Source organism: Apium graveolens, chromosome 6 (genome assembly GCF_009905375.1).
Source record: "Apium graveolens cultivar Ventura chromosome 6, ASM990537v1, whole genome shotgun sequence".
NCBI lineage: Eukaryota > Viridiplantae > Streptophyta > Magnoliopsida > Apiales > Apiaceae > Apium > Apium graveolens.
The window spans coordinates 249,980,570-250,004,224 of record NC_133652.1 but is presented as its reverse complement, the minus strand read 5'-3'; the positions used below and the strand labels follow the sequence as shown (position 1 = coordinate 250,004,224).

At 37.4% G+C, this 23,655-nt stretch overlaps 1 protein-coding gene across 1 annotated transcript; it reads left to right on the top strand.

Moving 5' to 3' along the window:
• The first annotated feature begins 1,872 nt into the window (after nt 1–1,872).
• LOC141665889 (uncharacterized) lies at nt 1,873–2,259 on the top strand. Its single transcript, XM_074471873.1, has one exon. The coding sequence runs from the start codon at nt 1,873–1,875 to the stop codon at nt 2,257–2,259; it is 387 nt and encodes a 128-aa protein (XP_074327974.1).
• The last annotated feature ends 21,396 nt before the right edge of the window (nt 2,260–23,655 follow it).

Sequence of the window (23,655 nt, the reverse complement as noted above, 5' to 3'; positions counted from 1 at the left end):
CAAAAAGTGTACATCCAATATATTTATCTAGCATTACGAGAAACTATTAATCATGATGATGATTAACAAAACATTCATTTCTTCATTCACTATTTTTTGTCTTTTAATAGCTAGCCAATTCGCTGTTCATGAATGTAAGTACTTAATATATTTTGACATTCGTTTCAATAATTTTATATTTTGTTTATCTTATAATTTAGAGAACGATTTAGCCATATCAAATGACATACCACAAATATAACAAAGTTGTTTGAAAATTTTGCAGGTTCAAGAATCGGAATTAATGAAATATTCGGACAATTGAAAGTCACTCAATGCGCTCCTGAGAAAAAATGTGCCAGTCAAGAAGGACAAGTCATATGTTATGCAAAAATTTATGTAAATAGGTACTTATAAAATAATATACAATAATTGCAAATGACGTGGCCCGTGAGGTGTGCATGATTTTGCCTTCTATTCCTATAATAATTGATTTATTTCACTTAATAATGAACTCAAAATATTATTCCTCATTAATTATTTCTTATCCTATAGATGTAAAATTTAATAAAATTATAAGAAACGAAAGTTACAAGGTATATTTAACTATAAAAATAATACAAATTATTTTCCTATTAAATTAAACTTAAATATATTGCAATGTATATAATCGAGCAAATTGCGTAACAATCAATTTTTTTGTAACTTAAGGGTTTTTCAAAAAAACAAAATACCACTCTTTGTTATTTTTACAACTCCAACATAAATATTATAGAATTTGTAAATGGAAACATTATAAAAGAGATAAGTGATATAACTTTTAGAATCAAAATAATAGGGGGGTTGTATTCATTTAAAATTTCAATGAATTGATAAGAATTCATAGATAAGAATCCATGGATTGTTAAATATCTATAAATAATTGGACATTGACTTTTTTTTTGCTAAATAGACATTGACTTTTTTAATTCTATACATATTTTGATGGATTAATTTATCAAGATTTCGGCGGACTAAATAAAATCCATGAATTTTATTAGATTAATGTATTATTATTTTTTTATTTCACAATATCATATATCAAAATTAATAATAAAATTCAAGGAACAAGTTTAATTCATATGTCATATGTTCCATGCTATGGTTATATTGGTCATTCATCATCTTCTTCAATTACAACAATATGAGTTATATTGAAATTAAAATGTTAGCTCTTAAGTATTTGTTTCAATACTCTCTTGTTGTTGGTTTGATATATTATGTTCATGTTTATAATTCTCCGAGTCCAATGAGTCATTTCATCATGTTTCATTCTTAGTAATCGTATGATGTATAATTTAATATTTTATGAGAAAATTTCACTTTCTTGATAATTTTATTAGCACTTGAAAATTTCACCAAAATTACGAGTGAAATTAACCGAACAATTAAATAACTTTTATATAAAAATTATATAATCTCGAATTTATTTTTACTTGAGAAAGCAAATGCACGAAAATTTTTTTGTTTTAAGAAAATCCTTTAAAAATATATAATTTTTATTATAAATAAAATAATAATAAGATGTCATATACTAAATAAGTCTTTAAAAATATTTATAATAAATTTCATGATATTTTAAAATTAATTAAAATTATATTTGACAGCAAGGAGTTGCGAAAACTGTGTGAGGATTTAAAAATTAAGAAGGAGTTTGCGGCGGTCTATCATCCTCAAAGCAATGGGCAGACAGAAGCTGTGAATAAAATAATAAAGCATACTCTCAAAGCCAAGCTGGAAGAGCGCAAAGGAAATTGGCCTGAAGAACTCCCGAAAGTGATGTGGTCATACAACACTACACCACGATCTACTACGGGAGAAACTCCGTTTATGCTTACTTATGGTTATGAAGCTATGGTCCCCGTGGAAGTTGGTTCGGGATCGCTTCGCAGAGACCGTTATACAGAGGAGGGTGCAGAGATTAATCAAAGGCTTCATTTGGATCTCTTGGAAGAAACAAGGGAAAATTCTCAGCTGAGACTCGTAGCGTATCAGCAACGTGCCGCAAGGTATTATAACAAGAAGGTAAAGGGACAATTGCTGAAGGTGAGAGATTTTGTACTTAGGAAGGTGATGCCCAACACGAAGAACCCCCAACATGGAGTGTTTGGAGCTAATTGGGAAGGACCATACAAGATAAAGGCCATCTTGTGGAAAGGGACTTATCATCTTGAAGATATGGAAGGGAAGCTGGTTCCGCGAGCGTGGAACGCGGAACATCTCCGAAAGTATTATCAGTAAGGCGCGACTTTGGCCCCTTACGACCTCTTTTATTATATATTTAGGGCAATGCCCAGATCATAGACTAGAATTAAATAAATTCCTCCTAGCCTAGGGGGGTAGTGCATGTACTACTTACCTTAGAACTAGTTGAAGGGTCATTTTTGAATAAATTCCCCACAGAGCATAGTAGCCATGGGACTGGTGCACTTCTGACACCAGAGCGCATTATTAATAAAAAACTTTGAAAATTTTCCAAAGGGCTGTTTATTTGTTGATTTACTAAGTTGTGTGACGCACCCTTGACATAGGGCGCGCCCTGATACGTTAAATGAGATGGTGGCTGTCAAAAGGGACAACAAAACTCAAGTGAAAATGGAACTAAGATGCATACTATTCCCAAGAACGTGCCCAAGTTATCTTGGTTGATGCTCCGACAGTTTTATGTTTCTTTAATAAAATATAATTATAAGGGAAGACGCGTCTTTACTAAGGACGCGCCCCACACACTCTGTCTTATCTAAATGCACAAGCGCAACATGATATCATGCTTGTTAAAAATACATTATCCAGACGCGTCCAAATAGAAAGGACGTGCCCATTCATAACACCTGCTTAATATGTGATAGTAGAAAGAATAACAATGTTTCAAAGGAGACGCGTCCTCCGTACAGGACGCGCCCATACTTGTCACAGAGTAAAGTTTATAAAGAAAAAGATATGCAGAGGCAAATTAAAGAGAAATATCATGAAAGCGTGCAAGCAAAATGAGTTCAAAAGTAATCATTACAATTTGCAAGGCTTCAAGGGGCCCGCACCCTTAAATAGTTCAGGTAAAAAACTCCATGAATAAACATAGGACGCGTCCTAGGCAGGAGGCGCGTCCTGAGGCTTGTCTTGGTTGTCAGCAGGAGGAGGTAGTGCATGTACTACTTACCTTAGAACTAGTTGAAGGGTCATTTTCGAATAAATTCCCCACAGAGCATAGTAGCCATGGGACTGGTGCACTTCTGACACCAGAGCGCATTATTAATAAAAAACTTTGAAAATTTTCCAAAGGGCTGTTTATTTGTTGATTTACTAAGTTGTGTGACGCACCCTTGACATAGGGCGTGCCCTGATACGTTAAATGAGGCGGTGGTTGTCAAAAGGGACAGCAAAACTCAAGTGAAAATGGAAATAAGATGCATACTATTCCCAAGGACGCGCCCAAGTTATCTTGGTTGATGCTCCGACCGTTTTATGTTTCTTTAATAAAATATAATTATAAGGGAAGACACGTCTTTACTAAGAACGTGCCCACACGTTCTGTCTTATCTAAATGCACAAGCGCAGCATGATATCATGCTTGTTAAAAATACACTATCCAGACAACTCTATCCAGACGCGTCCAAATAGAAAGGACGCGCCCATTCATAACACCTGCTTAATATGTGATAGTAGAAAGAATAATAATGTTTCAAAGGATACGCGTCCTCCGTACAGGACGCGCCCATACTTGTGACAGAGTAAAGTTTATGAAGAAAAAGATATGCAGAGGCAAATTAAAGAGAAATATCATGAAAGCGTGCAAGCAAAAGGAGTTCAAAAGTAATCATTACAATTTGCAAGGCTTCAAGGGGCCCGCACCCTTAAATAGTTCAGGTAAAAAACTCCATGAATAAACATAGGACGCGTCCTAGGCAGGAGGCGCGTCCTGAGGCTTGTCTTGGTTGTCTGCAAGAGGAGGTTGAGTCTGAAGCGGAGTAGGAGCAGGGGACGCGTCCTCTTTCTCCAAGCCAAGAAAAATTCTTTTACTCTTAATGGAATCTGCGGCCCTGATTCTGAAGTCATTGACCCATATATGGGTGCCTGCATCGAACTTTGAAAAAGTATACTCTAGGTCATTTGCAATAAACCCAGAGCACCACTCTTCGAACCCAGCTGCGAAGCCATTTTAGTAAACCAACTTTTTCTCCTCTTTCCACCCATGCAGCCTGTCATCGTTTAGAGTGTCAAGCTCCAGCTGCATGGTGGAATTCAGTGTGATAACACTCTCCATCGTTTTCTCCATAGAGGAGACATTACCTTCTAATACAGCTTTCTCCGTCTCAAGACACGTCTTGTCCTCCTCCAGGTGTTTGATCTCGGCATCCTTTTCTTGGACAAGTAGATTAATGTACTTTTCCAGAGATTTTATCTTATCTTCAGCTTGGCTCTTTGCAGTGTCGGTGGCAGCAAGACGCACCCTGAGTCGTGAAGACATGTTAGCACTTTGCCTGGCATGCAAATGAAGCTCAGCTGCAGCCCTCACCATTGCCTCCTCTGTCTGTTGCTCTATCCTGAAAGTCCAGCCTCTAACTTCGTCTTCAGAGAAGTCGCCGGCTGAGGACGCACCCAGATATCGAAGCACAAAGGATTGATCATGTGGCACTACTTTCTGACGCTTTGAGGGCGCGTCCTCCTCCTTTTCAGGGATGCCAAGCACAGTAGTGTCAATTATTTTTGGTGGAGGAGAAGGAGTTACAGTAGGAGTGGGGTCTTTAACCTTTGGATCAGACTTTGCAGGGGCCTGTTTCATGGCCCTTAGCTTTTTGGAAGCTCCAATAGTAAATCCTTTTGGAAGAGAAGCCATATATGTGATATGAACATAGAAAGGTGTTAGTTGAATAAAGAAGACGCGTCCAGATAATAGGACGCGCCTATATTATAATATAAAGATTATACATGCATGCAGTTAAAGACATGTAAGTGCATGAAAAAATGTCAAGTAAAATGAATGCAAAGATATGAAAATGCATGTGCGAGTATGACGCGCCTAAAAGATATGACGCGTCCTACCTAAGAGCATATTAGATATATGGGAAATACATAAGTAATATGCTAATAGCAGTCCTAGAATTTTATAAAGAGACGCGTCCTGAGAATAAGGCGCGCCCAAAATGAAAGCGCAGATGTAGAGGAGCGTCTATAAGTCGGGTTAAGTTAAAGGAAAAAGGTAAGTATAAAAATGGCGCGTCATAGAGTCATGACGCGTCCTATACATAATAATTCCTTACCTTTCTCTAAGTCCACCTTTTTATTAATGTCTGGCTGAATAATTTCTGTGGCATGGAGCCCTTTGGATTTCTCAGAGGCAGTGAGAATGGGCTTCCCATTATGAAAATCTTGAAATTTGCAGAGAGAACCCATTCGTGGGGACAAAGCTCCTATTTTCTTTAAGTTCTCCTCAGTGATCATATCCTTGAGGTTGAAATGCTTCTCAGCATATTGCAATACCTTCACTGCTCTCTTTTTCTTCCTTCCTGTTAGCCCTTTTTGAGTCCTTTTATCTAGAGAAGAAAGTTGGAGGTTACAAAAAGAAAAGAGAGAAAGGGTTACAAAATGGAAGACGCGCCCTGAGAAAAAAGACGCGTCCTGGACATTCTGCTTACTCGGCTCTAGGTTGAAACGAACGCGCGTCCTTTTGACATCATAAATGTAGAAAAATGGCTCCTTCAAGTCTCGTTCATGACTGGTCTTATGTTAGATATATTTGATAATGTCATGACTAATATGATTTATGTTTAGTTTTCAGATCTTACTTAAACAGGATAAATCAGTACTTACTGGAAGTCAGGACTTAAGGATATCAGTACTTATATTATCAGGAGATAATCATCAGAAGATGGATATCAGAACTTAAGTGTTGAAGGATGTTCAGATAAGGACAATAGCTGATTAAAGAAAAGAAGATCGAGATAAACATAAGAAGAGATATGCATGAAGAAGGAGTTCCGTGAAGAATGGAATACTTGGAAGAAAAGATATCTGATTGATATATTTTAGAAAGCAGAATTATATTCCATATCAATTAGCGATTATCTTGTAACTATGTAGTATATAAACACAGACATAGGGTTTACACTATAAGTGTTATCATATTCGAAGAGATTATTTATTGTAACCCTAGCAGCTCTCGTGATATTTGTTCATCACTGAGAGGTAACAGTTCCATACTGTAACAGAGTTTATTGTTTCAATAAAGTTTGTTTTCTGTTACTTGAAATATTAAAAGTTCGATTTGATTGTATTTTACACTGTATTCACCCCCTCTACAGTGTGTGTGACCTAACAAGTGGTATCAGAGCTTATCTGTTAACACACATATAGTTAAAGATCCAAACACAATCATGTCTGACACAGAAACTCCAACTAAGCCTACCAAAACTGGAGAACCTCCAAAGACACAAATTGAAAGTCGGTATGAAACCATCAGAGTTCCCATACCGAGACCATCTGAATATGCCATATGGAAGGTGAGGATGACCATGTTTCTGGAAGCTACAGATCCAAAATATCTTGATAGAATCAAGGAAGGACCTCACAAACCAACCAAGCTCGCTGTTGCAGTTGCAGGTGAAGCAGCAAAGACCGTACCAAAGGAGAAGAGTGATTATACTGCTGAAGATATAGCATCAATTGCTAAGGATGCTAAGGTACGACACTTACTGCATAGTGCCATTGATAATGTAATGTCAAACAGGGTAATTAACTGCAAGACTGCTAAGGAGATATGGGATGCTCTGGAAACAAGGTGTCAGGGAACTGATACAATTAAGAAGAACAGGAAGACAATACTCACTCAAGAGTATGAACACTTTGACTCAAAGGCTAATGAGTCATTGACTGATTTATATGATAGATTTGTCAAACTCTTGAATGATCTGTCACTGGTTAATAAGGAGTATGATCTTGAATATTCAAACCTTAAATTCCTGTTAGCTCTTCCTGAATATTGGGATTTGAAGGCAACAACAATAAGAGACAACTACAGTCTTGATGAAACAACTCTTGATGAAATTTATGGAATGCTCAAGACTCATGAACTTGAGATGGAACAAAGAAGTAAGAGGAAAGGAGGAAAGTCGAGGACAGTTGCTCTTAAGGCTGAAGAAGAATCCCCCAAGGCAGCTACCCCAAGAAAAGACAAGGGTAAAGCTCTTTTCACAAAGTCTGATACTGAGTCATCAAGTTCTGAAAGTGATGATGACTCAGATTCTGAAAGCTTGCCTGAGACTGATGTTGATGAGGAGATGATGAAGCTGTGTGCTCTTATGGTGAAAGGGATCAGGAAAAGACAAGATTGCATACAGGAAGTTCAGGAAGGGAAAGAAGTTTTCCAGGAAAGGCACAAGTTCTGATAAGAAGAATTTCAGAAGATCTGAAGGCAAAGGAGGAAAGTCTGATAGAGGAGATTATACCAATGTCAAATGCTATAACTGTGGTGAGAAAGGCCACATATCTCCTGATTGCAAGAAAGTAAAGGGTGACAAAGGCAAGGCTCTTGTCACAAAGCAGAAAAGCTGGACAGACACCTCAGACTCTGAAAGTGAGGAGAACTATGCGTTGATGGCAAATGCTGATAAAGAAAGTGCTGAGAGCAGTTCTGAAGCTGCTGAAATAAAGGTACCTCAGACTACTTATGCTTTTCATACTGATGATATTAATGAGTTGAGAAAATATCTTAAAACCATGTTTGTTAGTTATAGAGATCAAACTTTAACATGTGAAAGATTAACTTCTGAAAATCTTGCTTTTAAGAAAAGAAATGATTTCTTAGAAAAAGAGTTAGTTATGTTCCATCAAACTCAGAAGGATAGAGATGATGCTTTTTATGTTAGGAATGAAGTGCTAAAATTGAATGAATCTCTAAAAACTGAGTTAGAAAAGGAAAGAGAGATTATCAGGACTTGGACTAACTCTAGCAGAACAACTCAAAATTTGCTAAGTAGTGAAAATTGGAAAGAGGGCTTAGGTTATGGAGAGGATAAGAATGATAAAAGAACTGTAGAAATTAAGCCCGTTGTTAAGCAAAAGCCAAAGTTAAAACCTGTTAAGTTTGTAACTGTAAAGTCTGATAATGATAAATCAGTAGTGAAAAGAGAGGGATTAACTTCTGACAAACTAAAACAGGAAAAGACAGTTGAAGTAAACATAGGCTTAATGACTAAGAAGCAGCTTAAGCATAAACTGAAAGATGTTAAGAATGCAAACAAGGTAAAATCACCTAGGAAAAATAGGAATGGAAAAGAAGGTGTAAATAAAAACAATGATTATAAACCTGTTCCTGATGCTCCTAGGAAAACATGTCATAACTGTGGAAGTTCTAACCATCTGGCCTCTTTTTGCAGGAAGAATAAGAACATAAACTCCTTACCTTCAAAATCAGGAGTTAAGATTCAGTCTGTTAGATATAAACCACAAAATCCATGTTTTCATTGTGGTATTTTATGGCATTCCATTTATACTTGTAAGGAATATCATAGTTTGTATTATGATTATAATCAATTAAAACCTTCTTTGAAGAAAGTTTCCATTGTTCCTTCTAGTGTAAATTCTGATTCAAAGTCTGATAGTGTAAGTTCTGTTAAGAAAAATGTTAACATAAACTCTGATGCTAAATCCGCTGCAAATGTTAACAAACTTGATAAGGCCAAAGGATCCAAGCAAGTCTGGATCCTTAAAACTAATCATTAGTGGTCTTTGTGATTGCAGGGCAACAGGAAAAATATTCTAGTTCTGGATAGTGGATGTTCAGGACATCTGACTGGAAATAAGGCCCTGCTATCAGACTTTGTGGAGAAAGCTGGCCCAAGTATTTCTTATGGAGATGACAACATTGGAAAAACATTGGGATATGGCAATATCAATCTTGGGAATGTCATCATTAAAGAAGTAGCTCTGGTCTCAGGACTTAAACATAATCTGCTGAGTATAAGTCAAATCTGTGACAGAGGTTATCATGTTGATTTCTTTGAAGAACACTGTGAAGTTGTGAGTAAATCCAAAGGCAAAGTTGTTCTAAAAGGATACAGGCATGGTAACATTTATAAAGCTAAGCTTTCAACAAGTACTGATGGTTCTGCAATCTGTCTGATGAGTAAAGCATCAATTGAAGAAAACTGGAATTGGCACAAGAAACTCTCTCATTTAAATTTCAATAATATAAATGAACTAGTCAAGAAAGATCTTGTGAAAGAACTGCCAAAGTCAGTATTTGCTCCTGATGGCCTTTGTGATTCTTGTCAGAAGGCCAAACAAAGAAAATCTTCATTCAAGAGCAAGACTGAATCATCAATTCTTGAGCCTTATCATCTACTACATGTTGATCTATTTGGTCCAGTGAATGTCATGTCTATTGCAAAGAAGAAATATGCGTTGGTCATAGTGGATGAGTTCACCAGATACACATGGGTGTATTTCTTGCACACAAAAAGTGAAACTGCATCTATCTTGATTGATCATGTCAAACAGCTGGATAAATTGGTCAAAGATTCTGTGAAAACCATAAGGAGTGATAATGGCACTGAGTTCAAGAATTTGATAATGGAAGAGTTCTGCAAAAATCATGGAATTAACCAGGAATTTTCTGCTCCTGGAACTCCACAACAAAATGGAGTTGTTGAAAGGAAGAATAGAACTCTCATTGAAGCTGCACGTACAATGCTTGAAGAAGCAAAGCTTCCAACCTACTTCTGGGCTGAAGCTGTGCAGACTGCTTGTTTTACTCAAAATGCAACACTCATTAACAAGCAAGGAAAAACACCATATGAGATGGTGAGGAAAAAGAATCCAAATCTGAAGTACTTTCATATATTTGGATGTAAGTATTTTATTCTCAAGACTCATCCTGAACAGCTATCCAAATTCGATCTAAAAGCTGATGAAGGAATCTTTGTTGGATATCCACTTTCCACAAAAGCCTTCAGAGTCTATAATTTGAGAACAAGAGTGGTCATGGAATCTATCAATGTCTCTTTTAATGACAAGAAGATTACTGGTCTTGAAGATTTTATTGATCATGATCAGCTGAGATTTGAAAACGAAGACTCAAATTCTGATACTAAAAATCTTGACAGACTAGGTCCTGATACTGTAAACTCTGATGGATTAAACTCTGATGTTATTGAAACTGTGGTAACTATGCCAAAGGAAGATGCACCTATGCAGGGGGAGCATAATCAAGATCTTACCACATCTCAAGAAGCATCAAAACATACATCTGGCTCTTCAAGTTCTGATTCGTCAAGTTCTGATAAGCCAAGTTCTGATAGTGCTGAAAATCTAAATTCTGAAGAATGCAACTCAGAGAGCATAGTTTCAGGGGGAGCATCAGAAAATGAAATTGAAGATAGCATGGATCATGAGAGAGCATCGAGTTCTAGAGAAAACCTTCCATCTGCAAGGAAGTGGACTAAATCACATACACCTGATTTGATAATTAGAAATCCTGATGCAGGTGTTAGAACTAGAACAGGTACTTCAAACGAATGTCTTTACAATTCTTTTATCTCTCAGACTGAGCCAAAGAAAGTGGAAGAAGCTCTTCAAGATGCTGATTGGGTGCAAACAATGCAGGAAGAGTTAACTGAATTTGAAAGAAACAAAGTCTGGACCCTAGTGCCAAGACCAAAGAATAGATCTGTTGTTTGTACAAAGTGGATATTCAGAAACAAAACTGACAGTGATGGCATAATTACAAGGAATAAGACAAGGCTGGTTGCAAAAGGATATTCTCAACATGAGGGAATTGATTATGATGAAACATTTGCACCAGTTGCTAGGTTAGAAGCCATAAGGATATTTTTGGCTTATACTGCTCATAAAAAGTTTACTGTCTTTCAAATGGATGTGAAAAGTGCTTTTCTCAATGGAGAATTGGAGGGGGAAGTATATGTTGAACAACCTCCAGGCTTTGTAGATTCCAAACATTCAGATTATGTCTACAGGCTTGATAAAGTACTTTATGGACTTAAGCAAGCTCCTAGAGCATGGTATGAGACTTTAGCTCAGTTTCTTCTGAAAAGTAGATTCAACAGAGGAACAATAGACAAAACATTGTTCTACCTCAACCATGGAAAGGACTTACTTCTGGTCCAGATTTATGTTGATGATATCATTTTTGGGTCTACAAATGACAGACTTTGCAAGAAGTTTGCCAAACTGATGTAGTCAAGGTATCAGATGAGTATGATGGGGGAACTTAGCTATTTTCTGGGCCTTCAAGTCAAGCAAAATGAAGAAGACACTTTTATTTGTCAAACTAAGTACACCGGAAACTTGCTGAAGAAATTTGGAATGCAAGATTGTTCAAGTGCAACCACTCCCATGGCCACTGCAACAAAACTGGATAAGGATACTGGTAAATCAGTAGATATTACTGATTACAGAGGTATGATTGGCTCTCTACTCTATCTAACTGCTAGTAGACCTGATATCATGTATGCTACCTGTCTTTGTGCAAGATTTCAAGCAGATCCAATAGAACCTCACTTAACAGCTGTGAAAAGAATTTTTAAATATCTTAAGGGAACAGCTGATCTGGGATTCTGGTATCCCAGAGAATCATATTTTAAACTAATAGGTTACTCAAATGCAGATTTTGCAGGTTGCAAAATTGACAGGAAAAGCACAAGTGGAAGCTGCCAATTTCTTGGAGGCAGATTGGTTTCTTGGTTTAGCAAGAAACAAAAGTCAATTTCCACATCAACTGCAGAAGCAAAATATATTGCTGCAGGAAGTTGTTGTGCACAGATTCTTTGGATGAAGAATCAGTTACTGGATTATGGGTTAACATATTTCAAAATCCCTATTTACTGTGATAATCAAAGTGCTATTGCTATGACAGGTAATCCAGTTCAACACTCTATGACAAAGCACATCAGCATCAGGTACCACTTCATCAGGGAACATATAGATGAAGGTACAGTGAAGTTGCACTTTGTTCCAACAGATCAACAACTAGCAGATATCTTCACAAAACCATTGTGTGAAGCTACCTTTACAAGATTGGTAAATGAACTTGGAATGGTTTCAGGTTCTTTCTCTAAATCTGCTTAGTTTTGTTCTGTTGCATCAGACTTTATGATCAGTATTTACAGAATTTAATCTTTTTGTACATTCTGTGCTTAATTGAAAAATGTGTTTAAGTACTGCCTGTTGTCTGATATACGTTTCTAAACTCTGATAAGTGATATGTCTGTTTAAGTAACTATTCAATCCTATGTGGATAAACTGTGCTAGATGCTGAACTAGTAGTCTTCAATAAACAAGGGATCCCATGTAAGAAGTAATTATTTCTGTGGAAATCTATTGACACAAGCAAATTCTGATAATTGAGCTTAGTTGAGTTTACTTTGTCTATCTTATTACTAAGTCACAAACTAGAATAATGCTACTCATCTGTTAAGTTCTGATGCTAGTAAATCTGTTGAATGTACTAAGTGCTGATAAACCTCACTTATCAAAAGAAAAAGCAAAAGAATCAAGGATTAAAAATCAGCTACTCCTTTGAGATCTAGAGTAAAAATGTGGAAGGGAAGACCCAAGTGCATTGCTGGTATTAAGTAATATGCATCAGAAAAGCAAATAAAACATTTTCTTGGTGACTTTTCACACTCTATGATTACTGGAGAAACACTCTGATAATAGCATAAATTCTGATAAGCAGTCGTGACTCACTTACACTGAGAAGCCACTGTAAAATGGAATTTAAAAAGATGTATTAAATTAGCACAAAATAGTTGAGGTGGACTCAAGCATGAACTCATTCAACAGTAGGTTTCAGAATAATGACAGCTTTTTAGCAAAGTTTTAGTTATGCCTTATTTCTAAGATGTACTGAAGTGAATCAGACTTTACTCTTTGTCTGATATTTAGCTTAATGCACACACTAATCACTCCATATGAATGATGAAAATCACTGTGGTGATCTATGTTGTTTTAGATGAACAGTCATTGTGTCACATTGCACATATTCTGAGGACAAGTTCTGATTACATATTCTGATGATTAAGTTCTGAAGAATATAAATCAGAATTTATGAGAGGACTTACTAAGATAGGCATTTCTTTTTCGAGTTAAGAAATTATGTTCTGATGACTGTTAAGTTCTGATATAAGTCTAAGTTCTGATATAAACGTATGATTCTTTACTTGACTTATTTGTGGATAAAATTTGGAAACAGTCTCAGTTTAAACCTGAATATGTTGAAGTGGAAGATTAATAGTCACTATGGTTAGGGATAATGATACTCGTACTTGAACAGTCAACTTTTACTTGCTTCTTGTGCGCATTAAATCATGTTTTCTCTTTCCAATGAATGTTTTTCTTTTTCCAAGTCTGGGGAGACGAGGTAAAATTAATTCTACCTGTCAGCATTAAATTTCTTTGCATCTCCTGGCATTCTCCTGCCTATATAAGCAACCACTTCACTTCAGCCATCCCATCAAATCTTTTCTCACAAACTCACCTTCATATTTTTTCTATCAAAAACACCATGGTCAGATACAATATGTTTTTAAACTACGAAACTTTTAACATGGAGCTAAGCTGTGCTAATTGGCAGCAGGAATGGCACGTCACTGCCATTACTGATGAGATATGGGACTCTGTTCCCAAGGAGGTACCCACCCACCTCCTGTTCTTCTATATGGATTACCATCGCCATCTGGAGCGATTGGAGGAGGAAAGGCTGGAAGCTCTCCGCCAGCAAGAGCGAATCATTCGACTCGCTATTCTGTTTGTCGAGAGTAGGAAGAAGAAATGATTTATTTTCTTCTTCCTGTTTTTCTTCATCATCAGCCTTGCCCTGCTTCTTGAGCTAGGACAAAGGCTGTTGACGTTAGGTTTAGCAGCTTAGGGAAATCTTGTATAAGTTTTGATGTAATTTAAATTTCATGAATGTATTCTCTTGATATATTAATGAAATTTGTTTTTTTTTCTTTTTCAAGATCTTGTCTCTGAGATATTTTAATGCATTGTTAAATCCTGATACATATTCATATTCTGATGACCATATAAATTCTATTTTAATTTAAGTTCTGATTTTCCTTTATCAGTACTTACTCATCTGATTTATCTTGGTCATTTTCACTCGATTTATTTTCAGAATATTGATGTTGCAGTGCACAATAATTAAATAAGTGGGAACAGTTTCAATTCTGAATTAAAACTGTTTCACCTTGATTAATGGAATAAATGGGTAAGTGGAACGGTTTCTCCTTGAAAAACTACAAGTGAGTAAGTAATGATTACTGTTTTCTCGCGCCCAGTAACTATCCGTTATTACTGCATGTCTGACAGGTGTCCAACGGTAACATTTTTTTTAAGAGTATAAGTAAGACAGAGAAAGGATTTTTTAATCTTTTATTTCCTTTCATCCTTTTTCTCTTTACTTGATTTTACTCTCTTTCTTCTTCTCACGTTGGTTTTTCATACAGACATTTTATCAAACACCTAACAGGCACTCTTAAATCTCAATTTTTCTCATGGCACCAAAGGATTTAATCATTGATGGAGCTAAATTTGTTCCAAAAAACTATGCTGCAATTCTTGATCATGCCGACGCTCCATCTGAATTGCATTTTGTGCAAGATCTTCTTGCACACAGTGAGATTGGGTATGCATTGACCCAACCATCAGTCTTTTCGAGCCAACAAGTTCTGACATTTTGGCGGACTGGGCACTTTGATAATGGTGGTACACATGGCACTCCCAGTATTGTTTTCGAAGTGGGTGATTCTTCATATGCCGTCACTCCTTGTACAATACGCAAGGCTCTACATCTCCCAGAAGGATGTACTTTTTCAATTCCAGAGGAATCAGCTCTTCAGGAATTATTGGCCAGTTTGGGGTATGAACAGAGTTTGGCAAAACTTGGGCAGTTGAAATGGGCTCATATCAGGAGGAAATGGAGCTTCTTCTTCGACTGCATCACTAAAGCTTTTGGGAACAAGTGTTCGAATTTTGATGCCATCCCCATACTGAGTCAGCATATCGGGTATGCCATTATAAACCAAACTCATTTTGATTTTGCAACTGCAATAATTGGTTTTATTGGGGATAGGATGACAGAGGATAGGAATGTTGTTTACTTTGCTAGATTCTGTCAACTTATATATACCTTTTGTACTGATGAACCTCAATTAGTCAGTTCCTCAACTCCACCTTTTAAGGTTGCAAAACGCTACTTTAATTACCTGACAAATGCTGACACTAAGAAATCAGTGGTAAGACCTTTACAGATTCCTCAATCTGTAAAACAGATCTTAGTAAATGCTGATCCTGATACTTATAGATCTGTTTATTCTGATGTCCAACCAACATCAACCTCTCCAACACCACAACAACCATCAGCACCTACCACTCATTCTATTCAGCCAACCCTCAGGCAATATATCAATTCCTATCTCTCCACTTCACAGACAGTTCAACCCTCATCCTCAGCACCTACTGTGCAGCCTTCATCTTCCAAACCTAAGAGGACAAAGACTGTTCCTCCAACACCTCAAAAGAGAAGGAGGATTGCTTGGAGAGATGAATCTGATACTGAGGAACAGGTTCCTTCTTCAGAACCTGTTGTTAAAGAAGCTGAGAAAGTGACTTCTCGGAAGGATTCTGGAATTGGGGGATCTAGGCTTCTCAAGAGGCTTAGAAAAATGACTGTTCCTGAAACTCCCAATGAATCTATATCTACAAAGAGATACAAGAAACAGAGGGAAAAAAGGCCAGTTTCAGATGATGAAGAAGCAGCAACTAAGGAAGGGGATCAGGAATCTCTGATCTCACAAGACAAGAAATTTGCTAAAGTCACTTCTTCTTCATCAACTCCATCTCAGGAAGCTATTTCTGAAAATGTCAACACATCATCTGTATCTCCTGTTGATCCAGGTACAAGTGCTGATATTGATGTTCAGACCTTGGTTGTGCCTGAAGTAATTCTCTTAGAAGCTCCAACAACAACTAATCCATCACCAACACCTGTTACTGATGCTGTACAAACTCCAGAGTTATCTACTACACCTTCTCTGCATCTAGATGCTGATGATCAGAATATATGTGAACATCAGGATATGGCTGTTGATCAGAACTTAGAACCAGATCAGCAATTAGAGGATGCTGAAGCCTCCATTGCTACTCACACTGTTGTTTTATCAGAAGATACTGATTCTTTAAGTTCTGATGCTGTAAATGCTGGAGATACTGGTGATGCTGCTCCAACTGCAGATGCTGATGCAGCAGGTCCTTCAGGACATGCTCCTCAACAAACTATTCTTAAGTCAGAACTTGTTAAGAAGTTTGTTACCAGAGAGGCACCAATGCCTTGGAGTGAAACTCCTGCAGGACAGGAGTGGACTAAGGAATGGAACTCAGTCACCTGTGTTCTAACTACACAACATCTTGCTGAGCAATTGACAAAAGCTGATGCGATGTTAAATACTGATGATTTCAAAACACAGCTTAGAGTCACTGCATTGAGTACTAAACATTTACAAGGTGTTCATTCACATACTCATGCAGAGTTACATCTCTTAAGGGAAGAACTAATGAAGCAAGAACAAGTTCACAAGATTGATAAAAAAAATTTCTTCCAACCTACCTTGGACAGGATTGCTTATATTGAGAAGACTCAAGACACACAACAAGCTCAGATTGATGATATTCTGAAAAATCAAGCTTCTCAGCAATCTCAACTTACTGAAATCCAAGCCTCAGTGGAATTGCTTGTCTCTCTTCTACTACCTGCTGATGCCAAAAAGGGGGAGAAAGTAATTAAGTCCAAATGCAAGACTGACAAGACACTGAAAGGAAAGGATGATGAAAAGGATGATCAAGGAAACTCTGGAATGGGTAGAGGTCATAGTCAAGGTAGAGGTTTCTCATCAAGAAAAGCTGAAATCACAAGTCACAGGACAAGTTCTGATACTGGGAAAAGAATTAGTTCTGCTACTGGTAAAAGGATAAGTTCTGATGAACTTTTAGATCTTGATGAAGAAATGTCAAGACAGTTATTTCTTCAGGAAAATCCAGGAATGGACTTGGAGAGTTTAATGGAAGAAGAAGCCAGACTTAAATCAGAGAAAGTCACATCTAAATCTGAAGCTTCTGGTAAAAAGACACTTCCAAAACTCAAAGGCATTGTGATAAAAGAAAGGACAAATACTGAAACAACATTGGCTAAATCACAACCGCGGATAGATCCAAGATCCAAGGGTAAAGAAAAGGTTGGTGAACCTATCAAGGTTTATGTGCCTCCTGAGAATGAAGAAATCACTGTTGAAAAGGATGATCTTGCTCTGACTTCAAGAAAAGTTCTTAAAACAACCTCTGACATGGCTCAAGTTATTCAGAGTCAAGAAAATATAAGTTCTGATATTCCAAAGAAGCAAGTAACCTCTGACACAGCTCAAGTTAACTTGATATCAGAAGATAGACCAAAGACACTCCTACCAGGATTCACTAAAGCAAAATAGACTCAACCTTTGAAGACTGCTGCAAGTGGTTTTGAAGCAAGAGTAGTTACTGGAAAGGAAGCACGAGATAAAACTGGATTGGGAAGTACTGATGAAAGAAGAATACAGAACACTACCAATGATCCAACTTCCTTGAGTGAACCAGGTATTGGAGCAACTCCTGAGAGATTGAATCAACTAGAATCTGTACAAATGGTTTACCATACCTACTTAAAAGAACACATCTTGTTGTACTTTATGACAGATGGTAGGGTTTATCATATAAGGCAAAATGCCATTCCGTTGAAGTATTTTGAAGAATTGGAGCATGTACTATTCTTACTTCAAGTGGATGACAGATTGGCAGGAAGTGCTGCAAACTATTTGAAGGATTAGATTTAGAGACAGAAAAGACTTTATTCTGTTAAGTCTGACAACACATATGTTCCAAAGTACAGAGATCACAAGGATGATATAGTTGAAATGAAGCCCATCACTGCTAAGATTATAACTACCTTTCTAGGTTACAGGGCTGTGGAATTCAATCTTGAGTCTGATAAAGCTTATTTGATCAGACTGGATCAGGATATAAGAAAAGCAAAGATCAATGATCTCAGGGCTGCAATTTTTCAAATTGGTGAAGATAATGCAGAGCTTAAAGATGCTAAAAGGAGGATGATTGATGAACTTAGATATGCTGAGAGATGTTTGTTGAAGAACTATCTCAGAACAACTCCTGACATCAAAGAGATCGGAAGATGAAGCCAAGTCAAGATCTACAACTGATTAAATTCTGATATTTGTACATACTGAAGCTGTTATCAGAAGTTAAATGTTGGTAAAGCTTTAAGGACTGTAAGTTGTAGTTATCTAGTCCAATTCTCATGCATTTATACTTAATGTTTTTGACATCATCAAATATCTGTTAAACTTGTATATTATGCTAATTTACAAGTTGGGGGAGATTGTTAGATATATTTGATAATGTCATGACTAATATGATTTATGTTTAGTTTTCAGATCTTACTTAAACAGGATAAATCAGTACTTATTGGAACTCAGGACTTAAGGATATCAGTACTTATATTATCAGGAGATAATCATCAGAAGATGGATATCAGAACTTAAGTGCTGAAGGACGTTCAGATAAGGACAGTAGCTGATTAAAGGAAAGAAGATCGAGATAAACATAAGTAGAGATATGCATGAAGAAGGAGTTCCGTGAAGAATGGAATACTTGGAAGAAAAGATATCTGATTGATATATTTTAGGATGCAGAATTATATTCCATATCAATTAGCGATTATCTTGTAACTGTGTAGTATATAAACACAGACATAGGGTTTACACTATAAGTGTTATCATATTCGAAGAGATTATTTATTGTAACCCTAGCAGCTCTCGTGATATTTGTTTGTTAGATATATTTGATAATGTCATGACTAATATGTTTTATGTTTAGCTTTCAGATTTTACTGAACAGGATAAATCAGTACTTAACTGTTGATCAGTACTTATACTGGAAGTCAGGACTTAAGGATATCAGTACGAATGTTATCCGGAGATAATCATCAGAAGATAAATATCAGAACTTAAGTGCTGAAGGATAATCAGATAAGGACAGTAGCTGATTAAAGGAAAGAAGATTGAGATAAACATAAGAAGAGATATGCATGAAGAAGGAATTCCGTGAAGAATGGAATACTTGGAAGAAAAGATATCTGATTGATATATTTTAGGAAGCAGAATTATATTCCATATCAATTAGCGATTATCTTGTAACTGTGTAGTATATAAACATATACATAGGGTTTACACTATAAGTGTTATCATTATTAGAGAAGATTATTCATTATAACCCTAGCAGCTCTCGTGATATTTGTTCATCACTGAGAGGTAACAGTTCCATACTGTAACAGAGTTTATTGTTTCAATAAAGTTTGTTTTCTGTTACTTAAGTTCTTAAAGTTCGATTTGAGTGTACTATACACTGTATTCACCCCCTCTACAGTGTGTGTGTGACCTAACATTGTTCATCACTGAGAGGTAACAGTTCCATACTGTAACAGAGTTTATTGTTTCAATAAAGTTTGTTTTCTGTTACTTGAAATATTAAAAGTTCGATTTGATGGTATTTTACACTGTATTCACCTCCTCTACAGTGTGTGTGACCTAACATCTTACCTTCATTAAATCCCTTGTTGTTCAGCCATTTGTTGACAACCAGGAAGTGGTACCCGGGAATGGATTTTCTGATGCTGTAGAAAAAGCTAAACTCTTTCATTGAGGGCGCGCCCAATCCCAGGTTATGGTACATAATGTACAGAGCCCAAGCTAGCTTGTACGAGTTTGGGGATAGTTGGACTGGAGCCACATCATACCACTTTAAAATTTTCTTGATGTATGGATGTTAGGACGCACCCACACCCAAGAAAATTAGTTTTGGTGTGAGAACCATTCTGGGGATCCTTTGGTTCCCAATGTTAAAAATGTGTGGCCTCATTGTACGAAGAGGGCGCGCCCAGATGCCCTCCATGTCATAGTACTTCATATGCCATTGGATTTCCCAGTCAGTTGCAGTACAGTCAAGAGCTACACAGGCTAACTTACCTTTTTTTTTCCTTCTGACATTTTTCTATGCCTCAATTAGAGCACCAAGCTTTGTCCAGTCACAATCCACTTCAACATCTGAAGATTCCCAATGTTCCAGGGGATGATCAGATTTATGGGGGGACACAGGATATGCCTCAGGGTCTGGAACCCTCTTTTCAAATTCACTTACACTAAGAGGGGACGCGTCCTGAGAAGCTGGCGCGTCCTGAGAAGGAGACGCGTCCTCGTCTGAAACAGTCATGCGTAGGGGTTGTTGGCTGGTGGTGGGTACAATCTCAACATCCGTCCAATCTTCGATGGCGACCCTAGCATGGAGAAGTGGAGTTCTTTTCCGTTTGAATTCTTTCTTTTTCATTCTAGAGCTTATGGGGACATGATCCATAGAACCAGAACTGGAATCAGACATTAAAAAGATCTTTGATTTTAGGGAATCGAAGACGCGTCTTTCGGCTTCAAGGAAGGAACTCGTCCAGTGAAATTCGGGAAAATCGGGCTTGAAAGAGATTAAGTGTGGGGAGTAAATCCCAAGGCGTTTATTGAGAACTTTGAATGGATGGAAAGGTGATGAAGATGACGCGTCCTCTAGCTACAAAAGAAGGAAGAAAAATTTGAGGACGCGTCCACATAAAAAGAAAAAAGAAGAAGGAAGATACTGGAAACATGTGAGGACGTGTCCTAAGAATCTATCGCATGTGATGCACTACGAAGACGCGTCCTAGTAGAGTATTGCCCCTATGTGGCCTTTGGTTAAAACGACTTAAACATACGTCTTAAATAAGGGAATATAGGACGCGCCCTGACGGGTAGACGCGTCCTATGTGGTTGCAATGCAGTGGAATTCTAACCGACTGTTAGCAATTTGGGGAAAATATAATTAAACCCTAAAAACATATAATTCAAGAATCAAAAGAGCAAAATATGGAGATTTGTTATATATACACATATATATACACGACGAAAATGAAGAATAGTCAAAGTAAAAATGAAGCATACGAACGGTTTCATGCTCATTAAAACCAATTTACTCGGACAAATAAAGAAATAAGAGGAGATTTGTGTACCTCGTAAGTTGGGGGTTGGATTAAGCTAAAGAAATCGATTAATGGCCGGTGAAATCGTCGGATTCTTGGGCTTAACTTCTTGCGGTGGCGGTAATGGCGGTTTTTGGAGAGAGAGAAAAGAGGAAGGTGATAATGATGTGATGTGACCGAGGTATTTATAAAAAAGTGTGTGGATGACGTGTGCGCCAGCTGTCACGCAACGGTTAGTTGTGAATAGAAGCCTTAGGCACGTCTAGATCTTAGGACGCGTCCTAATGTACTGCAATGGGGTAATCTAAATTTTGCTTATGGTTGTGAGTAAAATTCCAATCTTGTTTTCAACTGCAAATGGAATTTGGGGGTAGTTGTTATACCCAAAATTTGGTATTGGATTGACTCGGGTCAAATGTGGATTAAGTACAGTCAAAACCGATATTGTATCGTGGATGGTTAGGACGCGTCCAGACTTGTAAGACGCGCCTACCTTTGAGGAGATGTTTAGTGGTCTAGTAATGGTAAAGTTTGTGAGCGCATGATTAGGGAAGGACGCGCCCTATCGTGGTTGACGCGTCAGTCTTGGTGAAAGTACTTGATAATTGTGGTTTTGTGGCAATAGAAGTTGGAGGACGCGCCTGTCTTGCTGAGGACGCGCCCTGAGTATTGGAATGTTGTGTGTAACGGTTTCTAAAGAGACAATACAGGTCTCATAGAGGTGGGGACGCGCCCAGTATCTTAGGACGCGTCCTGTGCTTGGTCTATGTATCCTTAATGGTGACTTGAGGACAAAACTTGCATGGAGAGGAACAATGGAGATTGTTTTCACTATCGTATTTGTTGCAGGTATTCTTTGAAGAATTCACTCCTTGAGACGGTCAAGGAGGGGGATGTCCGTGAAAAGCTTGAAGGCCTCCAGGGGTATGCCTGATGATTGAAGGCCTCCTCCTGTATTTAACGGGTGTCCTCGTTGGGAATGCGGGGTTAACTTTGGTGTGTGCTTTGGGAACTCTGTTCTTGTATTCAACGGGTGTCCTCGTTGGAGAATGTTGGAGTTATCCTGCACTTTGCACCCAAGAGCTTGGGATCACCTGTCCTGCTATCTGGTGGGTTATCCTCATTCGGGGGACAGGGACGCGTCTGACACTTGGGGTGAACCGTGGTTATACCTGCGTCTGTACATCAAGAGAGATAGCTGTAGCGGAGTGTTATCCTTGAGCAGGGAGATGCACTATCCGTGAAGTCCTGTGATTACGGACGAACCTTGGGCCTTCGCGGTTGGGCTTCATAGTTGGACATTCCTAAAGCTAGCGGAAGACGGACTTTGGATGGGGTTCTACCGGGCCTAGGAATAAGAAGTCTAAGCCCATTAGATTTCTTGTTCAGCAAGAACTACGTCAGGCTTGATCCCTATATAAAGGGTACGTAGGCACATTGAGAGGGTAAGAAGTTGAGAGCTGATAAAAAAGCCACCACTTACTCTGATCAATCTCAGCCTAAAACAACCACAAACCACCATACACCGTTTGATTTTCCGGCGAAAAACCATCGTCATTAATCTTAGTTCCGGCGAGAAACTTTAATCTTTGTTGTTATCAGATTCCTCCGTCTAACACTACCCATAACAAATAAAAGAGTCAATAGTTGGGTACCATTATCTTAAATTTGTGTTCTGCAAGAAAGGAGTGCCTCTGTTTTCTAAAACACCGATATTCATGACCATTCATGGGCCCATATAAATTCAGATAAGCGAATGAGATCCTCAAGTTAATACAATTTAGTCTTATCGACTATCTGAGAGTCAATAAGATTTCTTCAATTTACCGTTTGTCTAATTTGGTTAAATTATCTACACTCAAATTCTATCCTTTGTGAAACAAGAACAGGTGCATAATAAACATACATTAACCATTCCAAGAACAAAATGAACTAAAAAAAGAAGCTTAAAATTTTGCACTCTGAGTGGCAACAACAAGATTCTGATGTTTTTGCAACTCTCATCATGCCGATTCAGGCACAACTAAAACATATTTGGACATATAAAGAAGACATTCAAGATCGAGTTGGCCCGTTATCTTTACCAGATTAAATATCAGAATTGCGAAAAGAAAACTTCAGAAACATAACCTGAGACATTACGATTCAACTACTAACTGCTATATACAAATTGAACATCTAAAAGGAAAATTATTAGCTACTATCCCATACCAACACTTTGATTACAGCCTTAATACAATTTCACTGGTTGCAATACGACACCAAGTCTCATAATTAAACAAATATGAACAATCTTATACATTCCACATGCTACAGAGGTCAAAATTAAGCAAAACACTTTGCCCCCTAATATACACAGCTTACAAGATTAAATCGTGGACTCTCCAACATATTGAATTATCCTTATGTACGGCAGAAAAATAGAAAATATGAATCATCTTGTTTTTAAAACAATTATAAATATCACTATATATGTAAACAATCAAATAATAATTCTAAATTAGGTGGAAATATTTAAT

Coding starts and splice junctions, on each gene's coding strand:
- LOC141665889 (XM_074471873.1), top strand. CDS start 1,873: ATGGTCCCCGTGGAAGTTGGTTCGGGATCGCTTCGCAGAGACCGTTAT.